Consider the following 24,547-nt stretch of genomic DNA (forward strand, 5'->3'; position numbering starts at 1 on the left):
TTAAAGATTTATTTATTATTTATTTTGAGAGAGTGAGAATGAGAGAGTACATGAGAGGAGGGAGGGTCAGAGGGAGAAGCAGACTCCCTGCTGAGCAGGGAGCCCGATGCGGGACTCGATCCTGGGACTCCAGGATCATGACCTGAGCCGAAGGCAGTTGCTTAACCAACTGAGCCACCCAGGTGCCCTGGCCTTTTTTTTTTTTAAAGATTTTATTTATTTATTTGAAAAAGAGAGAATGAGAGAGAGAGAGCACATGAGACAGGGGAGGGTCAGAGGGAGAAGCAGACTCCCTGGAAGAGCAGGGAGCCTGATGCGGGACTCGATCCGGGACTCCAGGATCATGACCTGAGCCGAAGGCAGTCGCTTAACCAACTGAGCCACCCAGGTGCCCTGACTTTGGGCCTTCTTAACAACATATATTAAAGAAAATCTCACCTTTCATTCATGGCTGGGATCATCATCTGCTCACTTGGCAAATATTTATTGTGCTACATTTATTTATTGTTTAAATAGTCAAAAGGGTAGTTACACAATTTGTAATAAAAATAGGAGAGAAAATACACATTCAGATTATTTCAAACACTGATATGAATTAACAGATTATTTCAAACACGGATATGAATTTTTTAATACATAGTATAAATATGAACCAGACTAATGCCATTTTTGACAAATCTGTCACAATGAGGGTTCTGTGACCTGAAACCTCTAGAGCACAGCCCCCTTCCCCTCCCACTTCCTTTTCTTTCATTTAGCCACACCCATAAGTATGCCCTGGGGAGATAACATCCTTGATGTGCCCCCAGAGATATGACTATGATGCACATTTATTCTTAAACATTTTCCTCTTGGATTGTCCCCCCCAGCACAGACTCCCAGTCTCTAGGGCTATAAAAGCAAGTTTTAAAGGAAATGGGGTTGTAGAGATCTATTCCTCTTGCAGCTGCCCAAGACACACTTCTATCTCTAAGTCCCCTTAATAAGCCATTTTTTGTCAAGCTGGACTTGTCGGCCTTTATCTTCGGTCTCAGGGCTCCTATGGCCTTTGGAGATCGTTTCACATATACCTCCCTTTCAAGGAACAGTGTAAAACAGAGGAAGAGGGCATTAACAGTTAGGAAAGGGAGACAGGAGTCATGGAGAAATTGTAAGTCATGGTAAAGAGCTTGAATTTTTATTTGCAATACAAGAGAAGGTCTCTGCATGATTTTAAGTAGAGGAATGACAAATATATTCTTTAAAGGTCTACTTGGCTACCATGTGAAGAACAGATTGGGAAACGGTAGACAACTATGCTAGTAGTACAGGTGGAGGATGATGCTGGTTTATATACATGAGTGGAGGTGCAGCTAATAGGATTCGACAATGACTTAAATGTGAGAGAGTAGGTTAAAAAAAAAGATTTATCTTTGATAAATCAAAGACGACCTTTTTCCCTTATGTAGATGGATGGCAGTTCTACTGATGCTATATAAGGAAGATTAAGAGGACAGATTGAGAGAGGAAAAGAAAAATAACACTACATTTTAAGAACTACTATATGTCCAAATAGAAATTTCAAACAGGCAATTGCATCTGACTTTGGAGGTCAGTGGAAAAGTAAAGGATTTTTTTTTTTAAGAAACTCATTTTCAGGGGGTGCCTCGGTGGCTCAACTGGTTAAGTGTCTGCCTTCGGCTCAGGTCATAATCCCAGAGTCCCTGGATCAAGCCCCAGGTCAGGCTCCCTGCTCAGCCTGCTTCTCTCTCTCCCTCTGCCCCTCCCCCCCACTTAGGCGTTCTCTCTCTTAAATAAAATCTTTAAAAAAAACCCCTCATTTTCAGAGAGTTACGGTGACTTTCCCAAGGTTACACATTAATAGCAGACCTAAAATAAAATGTCACACTATACTTCAATAATAAAAATTTAAAAAGGAAATGTAAACCATATATATAAATTTTAATTTTCTAGCAGAAACATTAGGAGACTATATACCACATATAACAGAGTTGGTCAACTAAACTCCAGATCAGTGTATTTCACACAAGAGGTTACCCTCCACTAGTGTGTTATGAAATCAATTTAGTGGATTGCGATCAGCATATTGAAAGAAAAGAAAAGGAAAATAAATAGTGCAGCATATCACATATGATAAGGGCATATACTGTTACATAAAATTTTTGTGTTTGGGTGATTGAATAAAAATGTGAAATTATAGTTTGAAACCCAATGTTACAGATAAACACTTTCCAATGAACACAAATGCATTCTTACAAAGTATGACTTATTTCATTTTGGGAACACAGCGATCTTTCTCTCACAAATGTATATAATCTTGGGCTTAGCAATTCCACTTTTTAAAAAAAGCATACTTGCACACATGCAAAACTGTCCACTTGTAAGATTACTCATCACAAAATTATCTGTGGTACCAAATGTCATTAAGAGTACTAAAGTGAATAAATTATGGCATATCAATACAATGGAATTGTAGGAGGCCATAAAAATCTCTATGCAGAAAAAAAGAAAACCTCTATGTGGAATAAGAACATTTCCTATTCTGGAAATATCTGGTTAGGTGAAAAAAGTAAGGTGCTGAACAGCATTTAATATGCTATTTTTTGTTCAAATTTGGTGGGGGGTGGGGAGAAGGGAATAAAAATCTGTATTTATAATTGTTTTTGAAGATTCAAGATGAATACATAAAATCTAAACATGGTGGTTATTAAAGAAGGAAGCAGGGGGCGCCTGGGTGGCTCAGTTGGTTAAGCGACTGCCTTCGGCTCAGGTCATGATCCTGGAGCCCCGGGATCGAGTCCCGCATCGGGCTTCCTGCTCAGCGGGGAGTCTGCTTCTCCCTCTGAACCTCCCTCCTCTCATGTGCTCTCTCTCATTCTCTCTCTCAAATAAATAAATAAAATATTAAAAAAAAAAAAGAAGGAAGCAGGGATCTGGGCAGATGAAGAACAGAGATAAAACAGGAGACTTTTCACTATTTAAAGGTTTCTATTTTTTTTTAACTTAAGGGTTTTTTTAAAATATTTTATTTATTTATTTGATAGAGACACAAAGGTTTCTAGTTTTTGAAACATGATAATAATACCTACGCAAAAAGAGACACAAAAAGAGATACAAGTGACTTCTTTTAAAAATGGGAAAATGAAAGAAGTATCTAATTAAATAGAGAAGCCTAAATGAGCTCTTAAGTATATCAAAAATATTTCATATTCAAAAGTTCTTCTCATTATTCCTACAATTTTACCCTCCAGAGACAAAAAGATAAACTGAGTTACTCTTACTCTTCTGAAGACCCTTCAAATTATTTTAAATCATGTACCCCTCCACTCACTCTCCTCCTTGACATTTTAGTTTCAATCTTAATACACCTAGCTACTCAAAGGCATGTCTGAAAAGCTTAGGAATAGAAGAAACAGCAGGTTCTTCTTCTTTTTCTTCTTACCTCCAATACCTATTACATTACACCTGTGTCCTCACCCAAGACTCTATGGTTTCATCACAGGATCAGATATGTTATTAAATGCAAAACTTTAACTATATTCCTGCCATCATCTAAAATGTACTCTCCCATTCGTTCAATGTATGTTGAACACTAACTACCAAGTCTCAAGCTATGAGGACTTTTTCTCTGTCCTCAACAACTCATGGTGCAACAGGTGAATCTGGACTGCAAGGAGCCTGTTACTTGGTCCCCAACTATACATCTACTACTACACACCTCCATACCCTAACCTTTAAAAAAAAAACAAAACAAAAAACAAAACAGAAAAGACTTAACATGCTACTTTACTGAATATGCCAATCCCAAACTAGATGATCTGTGTCAAGATCAGTAAACTAACACGATATAACACAAATACCAAAATGTTATCTTCAATGATCATGGATTATGATTACATAAGATAATATATTCCTTATTATTTAAGTTGGTAATTGTTCATTAATCCACTTAATAATAGTAATAGCTAGCATTTCTATTGAGCACATAAAACATATTAGGCTTTGTTTTAAATGCTTTAAGGGGATTACTTCATTTAACATCCAAAGAAACACCATGACATGTCTTTTTACTGTCCTTATTTTATTTTTTTACATTTCTCCAAGTTTTTACTTAAATTCCCGTTAGTTAACATACAGTGTAATATTAGTTTCAGGTACAAATTTAGTGATTTATCACTTAAATACAACACCCAGTGCTCATCACTTCAAGTACCCTCCTTATTTTAAAGATGTGGACACTGGGCAAAGAGGATTTGAAGAATCTGCCCAAGGATAAACGGCCAGTAAGCAGCAAGCAGAGCAATGACTGGAACTAGGAATCTAATACCAAAGTCCAAATTTAAAAATCCAAGTTCAAAACTTTTAATATAAGGTTTACTGATTTCATTACTTCACACTTTTATCTTATAGTGATTTTTTAACAAAGTAACTTAATTTTATAAAAACAAAAATGCAAAGTCAAGTAACATTGATCATACTGATAACTGAATAAAGGCAAATAGAATAAGATTTTTTATTAAACTGAGTGTTTACAATTTTCAAAAAATCAATTATTCTTGGTAATGTTTATATCTTCATATGCATTATACAGATCACTTGTAAATGATTAACAATAATAAATTTGCATATATTTAACCTAAAAACCCCACTTCCAAAAATTTATCCAAGTTAAACTAACTGAACAAAACGTGAAGTAAATAAGCACAAAGACATCTGCTAAAACCACATTTACAAGAAAAAATAGATCCAAGTTGAATGTCCACAAATAATGGATTGGGATAAGTAATTCATATTACATTCTTCATGAATTACAGGTAAACAGAATGAGGAAGATATTTGTGCTTATAAGAAACTGTATCCAGGGCGCCAGGGTGGCTCAGTTGGTTAAGCGACTGCCTTTGGCTCAGGTCATGATCCTGGAGTCCTGGGATCGAGTCCCACATCGGGCTCCCTGCTCAGCAGGGAGTCTGCTTCTCCCTCTGACCCTCCCCCCTCTCATGCTCTCTATCTCTCATTCTCTCTCTCTCGAATAAATAAATAAAATCTTAAAAAAAAAAAACTGTATCCAAAGAAAAGAAAAAAAAAAAGCATGCCACAGAACAGTAACATAATTAAATATTTGTTAATATATAAAAATAATTATGGAAAGATATATATATCAAACTGTTCCACTGGAGTTGGGATTATAAAAGAACTTTCATTTTCTGTTTTATAAATGTAAATATTACATTTTAGTTTTTTTTTTGTAGTGAAGAGATTTTATACTCATCCCCACAAAAATGCTTTTAAATAAAATTTATCTTAACAATAAACAAAAGAGGAAGATGTACTCTATACTGTCTTAATGCATTAAAAATAAGATAATGTGTTTCTTTATAGATAGAAATATGTAATGTTATGTTAATACAAATTAACTGACTAACCCTTTTTCATTATCTCATATAAAGAGTCCAACATCTTTACCAAACACCAAATTTCCAATTTGTACTCCCACTTGAAAGTGCACTGAATAATTACTGAATTCTGCTAATTAAGAGATAAGAAAGACAGTCTATGGCCAGTTTCTCTTTACTGAAGAGTCGTGCATTTTAATGTTTCATTATAATTCATTTTGAACCAGACAATCTGGGTAGAGGAAATTAAATCTTAACAACAAAGGGCCTCAGGAGAATAATCTATTAGATCTTTGAAGGAAGTGAGATTGTAAGATTTTGTGAAAATCAGGTAAGTTATTACATATGACAAAAAGCCATTAGAGATCATAATGCATAATTCATAATCATTCTATATTATTTAACTGAATGCATTTACATAATTAAAATAGTAACTGGAAATACTTAATATGCCCTTAGTATCAATTCCTCAAAATTTTTTCATACTGAAAATACTCCATCTAAGAAGCATAATGAGAGATGATGGACTCTGAAAAACAAACTGAGGGTTCTAGAGGGGAGGAGGGTAGAGGGATGGGTTAGCCTGGTGATGGGTACTAAAGAGGGCACATTCTGCATGGAGCACTGGGTGTTATGAACAGACAATGAATCATGGAACACTACATCAAAAACTAATGATGTAATATATGGTGATTAACATAACAATAAAAAATATTAAAAAAATAGAAAATAAACCCAATTAAATAGATGTCTTCTAAATATACTCCACTACATGATGACAAAATGATAAAGAAGCAGCTATTAATGTCCTTGAAGAGACAAAGAAAAAAACAAAGGATAGAATAACAAACAATAGCAATACCGAATTTAATGAGAACTTAAGTTATAATGGGAGTCAGAGAGGTGTACGAACCTCTTCTTGGAAGGGGACGTTAGCTTCCTTGTTCCTAAGTTGGAGCTAAGACTTGAATACTAAGAAAAACTGAAGAAAAAGTTCTCAAGACGGAATTTTAAGACAAAGAAAACCCTGGCTGCACATAACAAGCTCCACTGCACACTCTTAATAATTTAGCATGTCAGATGTCACTCTGAAGTGACCCCAAAATGCTGTCACAGTGCACTGTGACACTGTGACACTGTGTCACAGTCACAGTGCACAAGAGGACAGTAAGAGACCTCAGTTATGGGTTTGATTTGCCTGTCATTAGAACTCATTACCGTAATAAGACAGGGCTGATTTCACAAAACCAGTATTAGAATTAAGTACACAAACTTCTGAGGCTTAAAGCAGAAGTAAAATTGAAGGATAAGAATCTGGTATTTTCTATTTAGTTAATATATTATTTTCACAAGGGAGATGAACTCATACTGACATGTACCTAAGTATCCCTCCAGGACGTCAATATAAGTGTTATTGATTAAAAATACAAGACACCATTATTTATTTGGTATTGCAAACAGTCATTTTGGTCCAAACTGTGGGACCTGCCTTTTAAAAAACAGCTGCACTTCTAATCATGGCAATAAAATAGAAGCACAACAGTCTCTGTCAAATTCTGTTGAATCCTACAAAGAAAATGTCATTTTCAGATTCTTGGCTGATATTTATGGTAATAACTGGTTTCAGCTCTGAGTTTAACCTTTAAGTTCCTTCCACTACCTTACTTGGAATCTTCAGAAAGTATAAATATTTTGGCACTTACACGATTAGGCTCACAAAATGTTATAGATATTAAATTATGGGTAATTTCTTAATTTAAATTTTCTTACAGTATATATGACTTTAAACTTTCCAAAATTAATTAAATAAAGCAAGGATGCCACTTTAAACTTGCATCTTCTTACACAAGAAAATTTCATCATAAACAGAATCCTCAGATGAATTGTTCTGAGTGATAAGAGATTGCTTCCATTTGCATTTAATCTCACAATACTGGGATAACTTAGTTTGATTGCAAGTCAAGAATTCATTTAATATAAATAATAATAACTATCACATATCATAACAAAAGTGTTAATGACTTAAGAGTGCTTAGTTTAACACACGTGCGTGTGTGTCTGTATTTCAATCCTTAAGAACATACTTGGTATTGACTTCCTGAAGATCAGCAATTTTAAAATACCTATTTAAATTGGTACCTTTTAAAATTTCTACCATTTTAAATACACAATGTAGTATCATTAACTCATTTCTATAAAACGAGAAGATCTGAGAATTTTTATTGGGGAAACAAGCAGTAAAGTAGACTTATAAATTACGTCCTTAAGCTGAAATTTACTACTTGTTTCCCCATGTAAGATCTGAAGCTCACATAGAAGGGTTCCAAATATACTGAACACACCACTCAACAGAGTAGGGAAAGGATCTGGTCGAAGACTGCTGGAGAGGAGCTCAGTTGAGGGTGTGCTGAGGAGGCCAGTGCTTGGAGAAGAGGCTCCTCATACTTGGGGTAGGGAGTATGCATGCTTTTAAAAATGACATTTCCAGAACTCAACCCTTGAGGTTTTCATTCCATTGTCTAGGATGGAAATGGTAATTTGTACATTTCTTAATAGCACCCCAAGTGATTATCAAGCACAAGCAAGACTGAAAACTGTTACCTTAACTTTCCCTACCCACCTCCACACAGTGACTAAGTTTTCTTAGTCATCTGTTCTTTAATAATTTAACACAACCTACTCTGGAAAAAACAAAGTATGTTTTACTCAGAAAAACTTTTGTTTGAAACATGTATCAAGGTGAAGGCATACATTTAGTAAGGGGGTCGCTAAAAGAAAAATGTTTTGCTTGAACTTCTTGAATAGTATGCAGAGATTTGAAAGGATAAGCAAAATATTTCAAGGAAGAAATCGTAACACTTACATAATAAAACATGATTACTATGTAGATTGCTTAAGAATACATTGAGATTTCTTTATACAATGGTTTCCCGTGATATAAATTACCCCAACTTACATAATTATTATTTTCATATAACTCTATCAACAACGTAATAGCTTATTAGGAATGTAAAAAGAGGGCACCTCAGTAGGCTCAGTCAGTTAAGTGTCTGACTCTTGGTTTCGGCTCAGGTCATCATCTTGGGATCCTGAGATGGAGCCCGCATCATGGGGTTCCCCGTTCAGCAGGGAGTCTTTTCCCTTCCCCCCTCCCTCTACCCCTCCCCACACTTTAGTGCACGAGTGCGCGCGTGCGCGCGCGCACACACACACACACACACACACTCTCTCTCTCTCTAAAATAAATAAATCATTTTTAAAAAGAATAATGTAAAAAGCAAGGTAGCCTATGTTTAGTCACTGATATTTGCACTATTGGATGAAATTTAAACTTGTCCTCTCTAAACTTGCTTGCAGGTTTTACAGGAGGGAATTAAGTTTAGAAAAATGCAACATAAGGTACCTAATAAAATGCAGAGTATTAAGTAAAGAAATATAAGTCACTTTGCTTTATTTTTATTAATTTAAAACTGTCTTCTACACTACTTCAACATTCATCTTTGAGGAATTTTGAAAAGTTATTTATACCAAAATAATTCTACGTATCAATATCTCTTAATAGAAAGATTCAAAGTGTACCCTTTCCAGATTAAGCAGCAAAACTCAGCTATCAATGTGAGAACAGTTTATATAACTATTACACAGGCTGGGAATTTACTGATCATCTAAAATGTATCACAGACACTGCTACACATTTTCTGTGTGTTGACTTATATAACCTTCAAAATAGTGTGATGAGATAACTGAAATTTAGAGGTGCTACATAATCTGATCCACATCACAAATCCGCCAAGGTGAAGGGTGGAATTTAACCTCAGTTCTACTTGCCTAACTGGAAAAATTTCATTTGAAGGCCGGATCATAATTCTAAACTGCTTTGTGCCCATAATACCTCCTAGCACAATGACTTGCATCAATCAGGAGCTCAAGAAATGATTATTGATGACTGATAACCAATCCATGCATATTTCCAGAGAAAAATAATGAAAATCTATAAATAGCAACACAATAATATAAATATGTTTGTTTATTATAATAGGTCTGTGTAACCACAATACATAGATATATTGGAAGATACAGACTAAGTCTATTTCTAAAGCAATTTGAAATTTTCACATTACAAATTAAATTCATCTACTTTTCAGACTTTAGAATTCATTTGAGTTCTAAAATTACCATTCTGGGACAGCACAATATGTTTTAGGCTTTTAATCTCTCTTCTAATTTCTTGCCATAAAATCGATAAAGTGTATGCTGTAAAGAAAATTCTTTTGTTAGATTACTCCTAGCTAGAGGCGCAGATGTTAGTTATAACTCTCTCTAGTTTAGCAAGATTTTTTTTTCAAGCAGCTGATGCCCTTTTCCTAGTTAGCAGTTTGCAAACGTTCCCAGTAGACTTTGTGATGCTACAATCCTGAAGTTCAGAGCATACAGACAAAAAAGGAAAAATATAGATAGAATTTCCCTTCAAATGAGACCTAGCTGTTTCATATATTTGAACTACAGAGCACTTTCATAACAAGTAAACATTACTTTTTAATCATATAATTTAAATAACTGCTGGGAGTCACAAATAAATAAAAATATCTTATTTATAACTTTATAAGAAAGCTATCTAATACATCACATTTTACACACTGAACCTTTATTGACCTCCAAAACAGAAGATAATATAGTCCATCAAAAGCATGCTTTTCACACAGAGCAGACAGAATACTTCAAAATCCCTAATTACTTTTGGAAAGTAAACTGAGAAATTTTTAAGATTTTTCCTTACAGTTTTCCGTAGTAATACTTCACATTATACTCTAATCATAAAATAGTGACCTGACAGTGACCAAATTTTTAAAACAGAAATACCATTTTAAAGTTTCTATAGAAAAAGTAGTATGGACAAGACATAATCTCTACTATTTTATAACAGGTCCACACAACGTTTTCATCACCAAAATCAAGAAATGTCCCTTTCTCTGTACATCCCACACCAGCTGTATTACAAAAACATATTGTTAAATTCATTGTCACTGTTCAGATAAAGATCAGCTCCCCCTGAACACAGCAGTCAAGAAACAACTCAAGCCTCATGCTCTCCAAGAAATTGTCATTAGCAGCCACAGCCTGCTGGTAATCCCTCTGCCTTATATATGATTGATTAAATCTGCACTACTGATTTTGTACTTAGTGCATTGTATGGTATATTGTTTGTAAATACTCAGCACAGGTGTTTTTTTTTTTTTTTTTTTTAATGTCCCCAGCTATGTTGCAAGCTCACTGATGACAGGGGAAACACACCTATTTCTTTTTTCATTTTTAACAATGTCAAGTTATAGGTACATGAAAAACGTAAAATCCCTTTTCCTTCCTTCTTTTGGCTGCCAATGTTAAACAAATTATAGAATAAGAAAATGAACAAGAAGTTACAAAAAAAGCTTTATTTAGAAACATAATAAAACTGGAAATCCCAACGGCAAAGGGAAGCTCTTACAAGCAACCAGAGAGAAGGCTTACCTCAAAAAAAAAAAAAAAAAAATCACAATGAGATTGATTGCAGACTTCTCAAAAGCAAAAATGAAAAGCAGATGATGTTATAATGAAATCTTTAATGTTTTAAGATAGGATGTGATAGAGTAATATTTTTAGTGTGCTAAGAGAAAATAACTATGAACTTAGAATTCTATTACCAGCAAAAATATCTTTCAAGATCAAGGTAAAATAAAGGCATTTTAGATTAACAGAAATTAAGAGGTTTTTGTCAGTACTAGATTCTCTCTCACTCAAGAAGATTCAGGCAAGGAAAAGTCACAGAACATGAACACAATGATGGAATTAAAAACAGTGAGCAATATTTATAGGTAAAACCGAATAATTACTGACTGTAAAACAATAATAATAGTAATAATAAATCTGACATAAAATTTAAAACAAGATAGACTAAAATATGTGACAACAATATCAAAGAAGCTTGGGAAGGGAGTGATTAGAAATTAGAACTTTTAACAATCTTATTTTGTAGTATTTTTAGATTTCATTCAATGCTTAGAAAAGAAAAAAAAGAGACCAAGTTTTCAGGTATCTAACTCCGGAGGGTATAAAGTTCTTAGATGGCTCCATTCTACTGTGGTTTCTCAATCTTGGCATTACTGATATTTTGGTAACTCTTTGTTCTGAGAGGCTGTCACGTGCACTGTGGAATGTTTAGCAGCATGTTGGCTTCTATTTACTAGATGACAGTAGCACCCTCCTAGGTGTGACAACCAAAAGTGTTTCCAGATATTGCCAAACTTTTTTTAGGAAGGATGGGGGCAGGGGGGCTGCCCAGTGAAAACCATATTGTAGGTAAAGAATGGGAAAAGACAGGGTGGAATCAACTTCTTTTTCTTTTCTCATTTTACTTAAGACCTTACTTCAGAGTACAGATCTCAGTTTTCTGATAATTTATAATTCTGAAAATAGGATTATTTCCTTTCTTTGATAATGACTTATTTGGGAACGCAATAAACTACCGGCTTCCCTCAGAGAGAAGAGGGAAAACACACCTCTTAACTTGTTATAATTCCCAATTTCCAGAGTTATCTGCTGCTTTTGGTTTAAAAAGAAAAATAAAATCCATAAATAAACACTGAAGATTCTGGTAAAACAGGGATTTTGTGAGTTTTGATGGAATAATAATTCTCAACTGCATCAGCTTCATGTCCTACTTCATTCCCTTAGAGCGGAGTTTCTCCATTTGGGAGAGATATTTTTATTGTAAAAAAAAAATAATAACAATAATCAGAAGCAGAGAGTTGATAGCTCCAGAGATTTCCGAAGAGTCTCCTTTAAGTCTCTGGTGAGTACTGACTAGCACAAGCATATGAGAAGAGTGCCCAAGGTAGGAGAAAGAACCACTTAAATGGATTAGGGGAAATAAACTCAAACCTCGCCCTAAAGGGTTTGGAACAGCTCCTGTTTTTACCAACCATAGTGAAAAACCTCTTATTTTACTGGGTATTACGCAGAGTACTCTCCTCAGAAGAGCTGTCTCAGGAGTGAGGCAAAACTAGCCTTTAAATGCTGAGCTGGCCCACCTAAGAAATTTTAGGAGCAAGACCTGAAAAGGTCAAACTGACCCAAAGTAACTTAACTATATTCCAGGAAAAAACTCAAAGATGTTTATAAGAATATCAAAATATCCGGTACCCAAAAAGATACAATCACAATGTCTGATTTTCATAAAATATGACTGTGCATGCTAAAAAGCAGGAAGAAAAATTATAAGAATATAAACTGATCTGATCAACTAAAATAAATCAAGAAATAACACAAATGACCTCAGATCTATGAATATGATGGATGTTACTTCTGTGATTCCATTATGCTGTATGCAACAGCTGACCTTTAGAAAGGAGGATTATCTGGATGAATCTGACCTAATCACATGAATCTTTTAAAGTCCGAGAGTTTTTTCACCATCAGAAGAGGCCAGAGATTTAGAGCACACAGGAAATTTGATACTCCCTTGTTGGCTGTGAAGATGGAGTGGGCCATACACCAAGGAATGTGGGTAGTGTTTAGGAGCTAAGAACAATAGACAGCAAAGAATCAGGAACCTCAGTTCTACAACTCTAGGGATGTGGATTTGGCCAACAATCTGAATAAGCTTGTTAAGGAAATGCTTCCCCAGAGTTTCCAGATAAGAGATCAGCCTGGCCAAAACAATGGTTTCACTGTTATGAAACAGTGAACAGAGAACCCCAGTCAAGCCCACCCAAATCAGACTTTCCAGAACTCTGAGATAATAAATGGATGTTTTAAGTCACTAAATTTTTGGTAATTTCTTATACAATGACAGAAAGCTAATATAAAGTCATATCATAATCAAACTGCCTAAAGCAAATGACAAAGAGAAATCTTAAAAACCAACCAGAAAAAAAGCATATTACATAGAGAGGAAGATTAAGAATAAAAGCATAATAAAAGCATATTATTAGAAACAATGAAAGCAATATAATAACAGCTACACCTATAAGGACTGGCAAAAAAAAAAAAAAACTGTCAGCCTGGAATTCTATATCGAATGAAATATCTGTCAAGAACAGAGACAAAATGAAGACTTTTTTTCAGACATACAAAGCTGAAAGAATTCATCAACAAACCTGCACTATAAGAAACAAATACCAGACGGAAATCTGGGTCTACACAAAGGCATAAAGGGTAACCTGATAGGTACACAAGTATAAAAAATTTGTTATTATTAGCTATCTTAATATCTTTTTTAAAGATTTATTTATTTGAGAGAGAGAGAAAGAGTGCACATGAGCAGGAGGGGCAGAGGGAGAGAGACCCTCAAGTAGACTCCGTGCTGAGTGCAGAGCCCAACATGGTGCCTGATCTCACGACCCTCGGATCACAACCTGGGCTGAAACCAACATTCCATGCTTAACCAACTGTGCCACCCAGGCGCCCATAGATATCATAATATCTTAAAAAGTCTGTTAAAGCAAAAAGAATAACAATGTATTGTAGGGATTATAAGGATATAGAAGTAGTCTACACCTGCATGTTTGTTTGTTTGTCTTGATGGTATTATGTGCTAAGAATCTAGCAAACAAATATATCAGAATTAGGATTCTCATGGCTCCAATCTCCAGGTGAAGCTAGGCATTTGTCAAGGGAAAAAGAATTTGATAAAATGGTTAAAAATTTAATTTGTGCTACATCATTTCTTTCCCCATGAAATTTATGAAATCTTTACTAAGATCCCTATCAGTGTAAACTAGATTGTAAACTCACTTTGCAACTTTCAACTTTATATTTTGTTATTATTTCTTGATACCACCTCTTAAAAAGGCAGTGAGTGATTCAAGGCCATGGTTCTGATGGAAATAATAATATGCTTGACAGTGTAATAACCAGCCTGGTGGGACACTTCAGAAAAGGCTTTTTATTTGGGGGCATGTCCAGGTTTTAGCAACATTTCACCCATTTCAAACTGGTCTCGTGACAAAGACCCACACTCTGAAGTGTTTTTCTGGATGCTTCTTTAGTTTTCTTGTCCTTATATTTGATCAAATCAAACTGTGTCAATAAACTCTTTGGCTTTAGGATTCCCACCTCGGGTTCAGAAAACAAAGTAAAACAGGAAAAGGAGTACTTTTATATTTATTCTATTTTACTTTTTCAAAATGTCTCTCTTGAATAACCACAGATGTCAATAATTATAATGACTGGTTTCTTTAGTTTCTATCAAATAATTAGAAACTACTCTAGATGTCTTAATAGAGTGACTATATGTTTAGTTCTTCTTAATCTGGTAGGATGGTATCCAATACTACTCCCACATGTATTTGGAATGAAAGAATAGCCGAATAGCATACATGAACAGAAAGGTAATTTATTTACTAAATATAATTTCCAAAGTAACAATAAGTCTTTTTGTTTTATCCACACTCTGACCTCAATGTTTTCATCATTACATCTTTCATTTTTAAGCTAACATTTTAGCTAAAATGTATTAAGTACCTAACAGTATTCAAAGTTTTTTATATATATTAATAAATTTAATCCTCACAATTAAACTATGAGGAAGGTACTATTATTCCAATTTTACAAATGAAACACTGGATCCCACAGAAGACAGTAACCTGCCCAAAGTCTCATAGCTAGAAAGTTGGGGATTCAAGTCAAACTAGGCCAGCCTGGATTCAGAGGCCCTGTTCTTAATCAACATGGTTTTCTGCCTCCTAGATTTAACATGTACAAACCTTTCCTTTTCTTCTATTCCTCACTTTGGTAAATGATACTATCACTCACCCATGATGACCTGGACATCATTCTAGATTCAAACAAAAACTTAGATCATTCTAGATTCAAATGAAAACTTAGTTCATCCCCTCCCATTTAATGTTATTAGATCTTATATACACTAGTACCTAAATTATTCTCGATTATCCCATTTTTCGGATAGGCTGCCACTTTCTTAATTTAGGTGCTTAGCATTTCTCTCCTGAACTACTCTAGCAGCTCTACTGTCAACCTTCAACTTTGCATTGCAACCTGCACAAAATTATCTGATGTGACATTCAGTCAGGAGAAGATTTTTTCTATGGTTCCATAGGACTGTTAGGAATGGCATGCAATTATGAACTCAGTGAAAAGAGAAAGATACCATCTTCAGGAGTACTTTTCATGATACATAAAGATTCTACTTGTATAAAAAAGATCTAAGCGAACAAAAGCATCCACTAAACAAACATTCTGTTAACACCTGTATTTTTTCCTGCTAATGAAATCTGGTGGGATCATTATCTAAAGTGAAAGGACATCAAATGGTTTAATTATGTACTTATAATGATGTACTGCATTTGAATGTATTATTCTCCAATATTATTACTGCTTATAGAAGCACAAATTAAAACCACAATCGGAAATCTCTATGTTCAGTCAGAATGGTTAAAATAAAAATATAAATACAAATAAAATGTAAAAATATAAATTAAAATGGCTAAAATAAAAGAAAAAATAGTGATAACTCTAAATGCTGGCAAGTATGTGGAGAAATTGAGTCATACTGGATTGCTGGTGGGAATATAAAATGTTACTCCAGAAAAAGAGTGGTAGTTTTTTAAAAAAACTAAACATGCAGCTACAATATGACCTAATAATTGCATAGTCAGGCATTTACTCCAAAGAAATGAAAACTTATGTTCACACAAAACCCTGTAGACCAACGTCTAGAGCAGCTTTATCTATATTATGGATGGAATTATGTTCCCCCAAAGTTCATAAATTAAAGCCCTAACTCCCAATGTGACAGTATTTGGAAATACAACCTTTAGGGAAGTAACAAGGTTAAATGAGATCATCTGAGTGAAGTACTTTTTTTTTTTTTTAAGATTTATTTATTTATTTAACAGAGAGAGAGAGAGAGAGAGAGAGAGAGAGAGAGAGAGACAGCAAGAGAGACAGCGAGAGAGGGAACACAAGCAGGGGGAGTGTGAGAGGGAGAATCACTTACAGTGCTTCAAAAATCATCTTTAAAATATAAGTATCTGGGCCCATATCTCAAGAGATTAATAGGGGAGAAGGCACTTGGATTTTGAAAAAGATCTACAGATAATTCTGATGCACAGGATGAAACCCACTAATATAAAATTACAATTTTAGTCTAATATATAAACTTACTATAGAAAACAACTTAAAACCTTAATAATAAGAAACTGGTTCAAAAGTAATAAAGGTATAAAATGGAATACCATATGGTGTTAGAAATGATGCTACAAATATGACTGTTGATATGGAAAGATGTATGTAGATATTTATACAAATACACAAAAAATAATGTGCGATATAATGCCATTTTATAAAACAAAATACACATGTACACATATGTGTAGAATGGAGTTCATTTTGGTCAGCTGTGGTTATTTATGCTGCTTTATGCTGCTCTTTTTGCTTGCCTCCATTATTTGATATTTCTGAATGATTACATATGATATATATATATATAAAAATATATATAATATATTTATATATAAAGGAACTTCATTTTGGTGACAGAAAAGGTTAACTTTTTTTTAAAGATTTATTTATTTGAGAGAGAGACAGAGAGAGAGAGGGAGAATAAGCAGAGGGGAGGGACAGAGGGAGAAGGAGACGGAGACTGCCTGCTGAGCAGGGAGCCCCAATGCAGGACTCCATCCCAGAACCATGAGATCATGAAGAAAAGGTTAATTTCAAGTAATATGTATACTTTAAGAATTTTGTTTTCAATTTAGTACATGCTTATGTATCTCTCTGACTTCTCTGTGAGTTTAATACCCAGATGACTAGATCATGTGGTACACAGAAAATAAACAACCTAGTTTGCGGACAAGTGCCAAAATAACGTGCTGGATTATATACTTTAAGCCTCCATCATCAACTGATTTGACTGAAACTGTTTGACAACCATTAAATGATGTATGTTTGATTGAAACTGTGTTAAGTCTAAGTCTAAGGCTGATGAAATACTAATCAGAGGTTCTTACTCATTATCAACACTGTCTTTATGAAATACTCTATCACTCTTACTGTCTACATGAATATTCTAGAGGTATCTTACATCTTTGCCATATTTCTTCAAATAAAGGGCATATTTTAGGTATATATGGATGCATTTGGTGCAGTATTTAGGAGTTGATAAAAAGTAAAACTATGGGGGGGTTAACTGTCCTCTCTTATAAAAAGGGATAAGATGATATGCCTTCCTACATCCCCCATGTTTGCTCTGATTACAGATTTAAGAAGTTTGCTTCAATATACCAATTCTTTTCCTATGTCCCCCTCCACCCCCATGCACTCCAAAACCATGAATTCTGACTCTCCCTCCAATGTAGATCACCAAAAACTTCAATTTGACCTCAATTACATTTCAAGGATTTGACTAAGCAAATTATATGCAAAACTAAATTCTGACAAATATGTACCCTAATTAAGATGTTTCCAAATACATTTTAAAAGATCTGAATAGTTTTTACTTCAATTTACAGACAATCCAATAAATCAGATCCCAAGGAAAACTGATTTCAAAGTTAATGATTAGTCTGTATTACCTTTTAGTTAACAATGCCCTATTACTAGAAGTCATGCAAATAACTTTAAATACTCAAATCAGACTAGCACTCTCCTCAATATCCTGATGTTCTCTAAAACCACTAGAGTACATCTGATATAATTTATGTTTCTGTATACTCTTTCAAGGGGCCATAGAAGTTTACCACAGTACTGTTTTAACAACACTGAGCATACGGAATCTCCAGTATATTCTGCATTGGCACTACTTGGTAAATTTATTGAAGGGAAAGATTATATTTCTACACAGCTTTATAAATTAAACTTTCTCAAATCGACACAATTTAAACATTAGTCAAAATTATAAATAATCCCTTCCTAAAACTACATTATTACTAAAACTCAATACATGAATCCTTTAAAACATTTTAAGCCATTAGGTTAAACCAAATATTAGCTAAAAGAACCAAAACAAACATGCAATTATATAAGTATATATATACAAAGATATGTTTAATGTGTGAAGGAATAAGTTTTTAAAACTTAAACTCCCCTGGGGTACCTGACTGGCTTAGTCCATTGAGTGTCCAACTCTTGGTTTTGGCTCAGGTCATGATCGCAGGGTTGTCGTATCAAGCCCCTAGTCCAGCTCCATGCTTAGCATGGAGTCTGCTTGTCCCCTCTCCCTCTGCTCCTCCCCTACTCCTGCTTTTCTCTCTCTCACTCAAATAAACAAATAAAATCTTAAAAAAAAAAAAAGTTAAACTCCTCTACTGTACGTCTTTAGTAAACAACTGCATATATCCTCTCTACTATATCAGCCAACTACTGACCTCTAAAAATAATTTTTCTAAGGGCACCTGAGTGAGTGGCTCAGTCGGTTAAGTGTCTGCCTTCAGCTCAGGTCATGATCCCAGGGTCCTGAGTCCTGCATGGGGCTCCCTGCTCAGCGGGGAGCTGGCTTCTCCCTCTTCCTCTGCCTGCCTCCCTGCCTATGCTCTCTCACTCTCTCTTTCTCAAATAAATAAATAAAAACTTTATTATATATATATTTTTTTCTAGTACAAATCTATTCATAAAACATACCAAGCACCAAAAATATCAACTTTTTAAAATGATCATCTTGGGGCACATGGGTGGCTCAATCGGTTAAGCATCTGACTTTTGATTCCAGCTCAGGTCACGATCTCAGGGTCCCGAAATCGAGCCCCACCTCAGGCTCCATGCTCAGCAGGGTGTCTGCTTGAAGTTCTTTCCCTCTGCCCCCCAACCCCCTCGTGTGCATGCTCTCTCTCGCTCTTTCTCTAAAAATAAATAAATCTTTAAAATAAGTAAGTAAGTAAATAAATAAATATATAAATAAATAAAATGATCACCTCACCTCATCTAAGTCTTGGATATAAACTGGTTTTTCCTCAAAGCCAACTGGCATTGGTTCACTATAGGGAATCTTTACTTCTTCATACATCTTGTTATTCTCTCTTTGGATTCCTTCTGGTAAAATCATCTATAAACATAAAAAATAAAAATTAATTAAAAAGCAGTTGTTCTGGTAAAGATTCTTTAATTAGAGAGACAAAGAACACTACTGGCTTTAGATGTAGCACTGGTAAATAAATATAGCTAATTTAAAGAAAAACAAGTCTAAACAAAACAAAAACAAAAAAAGCCACATACACACAAATTATTCATATATCAGATCTCTCATATAAAACACCTACTATGCTGATGAATTTTAAGTATATATTTATTAGATGGTCGCCTGAAGACAAATGTACTTGGGTGGCTAGGAAAAATGTGCAATGTACAGTGTAAAGACCAAAAAGTAAGGCAACCGCTAAAACTCAAAAATACAAGTTCCATAAATAACAAAAGGGAAAAGAACAAATATGTTTTGAATACCCCTATGAATCAAGAACTTTACGTATACAGCATTATCTCATTTTCCCCAGTATTTTTAAATAAAAGTTAGTATAGTATATCAACTAGTACAAGAGTCACAAAAGAAACAGGAAAAATCTGGGCACCTGGGTGGCTCAGTTGGTTATGCGACTGCCTTTGGCTCAGGTCATGATCCTGGAGTCCCGGGATCGAGTCCCACATTGGGCTCCCTGCTTAGCAGGGAGTCTGCTTCTCCCTCTGACCCTCCCCCCTCTTGTGCTCTCTCTCTCATTCTCTCTCTTTCAAATAAATAAATAAAATCTTTAAAAAAAAAGAAACAGGAAAAATCTATGTGTTATTTCCTCAGAATAGACATATCATCCCAAAGTGGTCATACACCAGTGACATACCTTTGCACCAGCAATGAATGCTGATGTTCTCCTGGCTTCAGCCTGGGAATCATAAACATGGGGATAACGTATTTTTTCAACATCCATATCTCTTTGCCTGCTCAGAATTGGAACACTTCTAGCATTCAGAAGGGCCTGCTCTCTGTAAATACAAAAATAACAGGATAAATCTTAAATTTTTATCTTGTAAAAGAAAGCATATATTAAAACAGTCACTATTATAACTATTTCAGTTAGCCTTCCATTATAAAGTAGAAGAAACTGAATTATACAAAGAAAGATATTAGCAATCCTGAAATTTTCTGTATGACTACATAGGAGTTAACACATTTTTTAGGTACTATTTTTAGATATCATCTGATTAATTTAATGTTCCTTATTTATAATTTTGTTTGTCACAATCCAAAGATATATAACAAGGTATAAATTCCTTTTTAAGAACAGGATTCAGTATTTAAAAGAACAGGTATCATAATGTCTTCATTTCTTTTTCCTCCTTCCTAATTCTAAATAACATGAAGAAAAGTATTCTTATTGAGCTAGGGAAAAAAACAAAAGTCTCAAGATAAATCTGTGTAGGCTTCACAAATTTTAAACTACTGGTGTGTGCACATCACCTAAAAATAGCTTATCTCTGTAATCCAAATCTCTCACCTACATAGATGCAACCAAGAGTATTCTAATTAAGAAGATCATTGCTTTCTTATCCCAGCATATTAGGTTTTCATACAACAAAATTCTGTTCTTATAAGAAAACATGACTAGAAGTAAGAATCATCTAAACTGTTTAACTAAAAAATGATGATACATAATGGTAGCAATTACAACAGAAGCATTTTTCAGCTTCTGGTTTTTATTACCTTTGTATCCGCAATTCCTTAGGATCAAAGCACATAAGTCCTTCTGCAACTTCTCCATCTTCTCCAGCCTTTCTTTCTCGTCTAGCAATTCTTTTTTCTTCACGGCGATACTGTTTCATTAATTGCTTTTCTTGTTCAGACTGAATAGTAACTTGACAACCATAATTAGGTTTAGCATTTTCTCCTAAAATTTTTTTGCAATTGTCTACAAAGCAAATTTAAGAAACATCATGTTTTATAAATTTAACCTTTATGAAAATCATTTTTCCCTTTGCCAAAATATAAGATAGCACAATGCTCTAATTCATTTGTTTTTAAAAAAACCGTCATATTCAATTGTACGTTTTAAGGAGAGGTTTTTAAAAATATAATATCTAGTGAAATTAACACAGTGGCTTAAGAAAAGTCACCAGGTATTTTCTTTATACAGATTACATAGTTTAGTGTTATAAATTCTTAGATATAACATTAGGAACTTAAAAATTCAGTTTCATAATTTTGAAATTATTTGTTTATATAATTTCAATAAATATAATTATCAATACTAATTAGCACTTACTGTTAACATAATAATAAAATATATTTTTTACATATTAGATCTAACTTTTCCCTATGTATCAGACTTTATTGTGTTAAATTGAATATATGTTACTATTTACTTATACACGAAATAAAACTTATTAACATTAGTTCAGGATATATTTATAAGATGACCAAGGCAAATAAAGAGTATGATCCAGCTTTTCATGGAAATAAAGTTTAAAAAAAAAAAAAGGGAAGACGAAATCTCAATGTTTACAAGGTCCAATTTAAACATGTGGTTTGTTCAACCCAGTATTAAGGAAAATTCTTCTTCCAACAGGATTACCTTCTCTGTTTAATTAAATCTTTCCAAGTAGTAGTATCTTGGCTCACTGCAGCCCTAAAGGAACTGCCTGGAGTGTTGCTGAGCAACCCAAATCAAAACACATTTATGGTATTGAAGACCTACTAGTTCCAGGCACTGCTGCTAAGCTAGGAAGACAATGAAGACTGAGATTTGGTCCATACTCTGAAGGAGCACAGTGCAAGTTATTTTATCAAACTCCAAGATCCAACACAGAACAAGGAAGGAACTAGGTGAAGCATCAAGATGGGAAAATTACTTTTCTAATTCATCTAAGCCTCAGTCAGGCAACTGTTCAGCAAAAATTTTAACAGTTGGTATTTGTTTATGTATATGTGTGTGAGTGCATACGTAAAGAGAATAATAATGAGAGAAAGAATAAGAGAGAAAAAGAAAGCAAAATGTTAATGACTAGCAAATCCACATAAAGGATATACAAGTATTCACTGTAGTATCCTTATACACTTACTACAGGTTTGAAAGTTTTCAAAATAAAAAAGTTGGGAAGAAATTATGACACTACTTGGCTCACAGTAAATACTATACATATTTACTTTAAAAAAAATTGTCTATTCAGATCTCCAGCAAAAATGCCCTACCTAAACATAAAGAAAATCTCTACCGTAATACCCTATTTAAGGCATTGATATTTGTTTCATAATCTGCCATATCTAAAATCTACTTTAAAAAGTGGTATCACTAAATTATATAATAAGCCAAAGGATATTAAAGTCATAATTATATTAAAAAGATTTGCTAACCAATGAATCTTTCCATTAAATTAGAATTACCACTGAATACTTTCTTACCTTGAAGAGCCTGCAACTTATGATCATTTGAAGAATTAAGAAATCTGTCCACAATTGTAATTCTGTTCTGAAGGAGCTTCTCAATAAGTTCAAGTCCATCAGGTCCCAGCAGTTCAAATAGCTTAAAAGAAAAAGGATCAAAGAATTGTTACCTCAAATTCACCATCTTCAACTTATTAAACCTGTTCAACAGAGGTATGAAGCTAAACTAATACAGAAAGAAGTACCCAAAAAATATTTTTAAAAAAATAGTAACTTAGGAAAGAAAAATAACTCTTCATATTGTTACATATCTTTCGGCTTCACAAAGTCAATTTGCAACTACTAAAAGCACATGATTCAACTTTTCAAAATAATTGTGATTTATATATAAAACTAAATCACAGAATAACAAATTCTTACACTTGGCTTTTCTTGGTATAACCTAAGGAAATTCCAAAATTAATTTGCTTTTTAATACACTGTTCTGGTTTTCACAAATATAGAGTCCAGAGTACCATTCTTCTTATAACTTATTACACATAACAGCTATCATTGTAGAGGTAAAGAACCATTAAAATGTTTTATGATTCATGACATGCAAATTTCTAATGCTTAATAATTAATTTTATTATTTTTATTAAATTTATTTTATTTTAATGATTAATAAATCTGAAATCTAAAACACAGTTCCACACATGCTTTATTTAACTTTTTATAAAAGTTTCTCTGTGTATCTTATGCAGAGTAATTGTGAAAGATTAACGGATTCCAGAGTCAGAGAACTTGTGATTTACAAAGACTTTCAATCACATCACTGTATGAAATAACCGCTCCAGAAAGCCTTTAGATTTCTTCAGATGTGGTTCGAGGATATATTTTTTTCCTCTCCAGAAATGTTATATCTAATTTTACATGTGAAGATTTTATATTAGCCAAATTCTAACTGTTCTCTGAGATTCCACACAAATAAAATCATAATTAAGGTAGGAATTTATAAGTATATATGAAATGTTAATATTTAATAAATATTTTATTTTTGCTGTTTATTTTGTGGACATTATCTACATATTAAGGCCACAGCCCCTAGTCCTGGAACACCTTGACTTTTGGGCTAAACATCACAGAACCCAATCACTCTCACCCTGGCTCATAAGGCACTAATTCCACACCAGGAGAGGCAAGCCAAGAATTTAGGCTACTGCCTACTCCCCTTCCATCAAGTACTCAGCTCCTAAAGCAGAGGTGTTACTCAGAGACAAGTTTTCCATTGTCCCCACTCCTAGCTCCAGAGTTTGCATCAAAGATTTTAGGCTATAAAATAAAAAGGTCCCAATTTCTTCCAAAGGTATGTCCTCATTTGCAGCTTGGCAGGAAGTTGAAGCCATAGGGCCATCTCAAAAACAGCACATATTGTGGTTAACTATAACTACAGATTCACAAATTCAACTACTGGGGTACAAAAGAGAACTAAGGAGTGACAAATGGGAGGAGTCTTCTTGGGTGAGAATAAATATCAACACTGCCCTCTGGCATTATTCCTTCAAAGGGGCCCCAAATTTATTGGATTCGTTTATGGAGCAATTTATGCACCAGGACATTTCTACAAACAATAGAGCAATTATCTGGTAATTGGTAAATTTAATACCTGGGTGTGGTCAGGGAAAGAAAAGCAGAGGGTCCTGCCAAAACTACTTTCATCCCAGGGTGACTGGATATACCCAAAAGTGTGCCTCCTTGAGAAACAATACCAGAAGCTAAACACTGTGGGGTATGGGTGAGAGGAATTGTCTGTACT

At 34.1% G+C, this 24,547-nt stretch overlaps 1 protein-coding gene across 6 annotated transcripts in view; it reads right to left on the reverse strand.

The window, feature by feature from the left end:
* Window positions 1-24,547, reverse strand: part of ASCC3 (activating signal cointegrator 1 complex subunit 3) — a 332,162-nt gene that overhangs the window by 245,067 nt on the left and 62,548 nt on the right. For all 6 annotated transcript variants that reach the window (XM_073893705.1, XM_025863078.2, XM_073893703.1 and 3 more), the window contains 4 exons: window positions 22,771-22,891; window positions 21,076-21,280; window positions 20,216-20,357; window positions 19,306-19,431 (listed from right to left, as the gene is read on the reverse strand). In XM_073893705.1, the coding sequence (XP_073749806.1) occupies window positions 19,306-19,431; window positions 20,216-20,357; window positions 21,076-21,280; window positions 22,771-22,891 (594 nt within the window). The remainder of the gene's footprint in view (window positions 1-19,305; window positions 19,432-20,215; window positions 20,358-21,075; window positions 21,281-22,770; window positions 22,892-24,547) is intronic.

The sequence above is a fragment of the Callorhinus ursinus genome, unplaced genomic scaffold, assembly GCF_003265705.2.
Source record: "Callorhinus ursinus isolate GAN/ISIS: 27379988/994484 unplaced genomic scaffold, GSC_fseal_2.0 scaffold6, whole genome shotgun sequence".
Classification (NCBI taxonomy): Eukaryota; Metazoa; Chordata; class Mammalia; order Carnivora; family Otariidae; genus Callorhinus; species Callorhinus ursinus.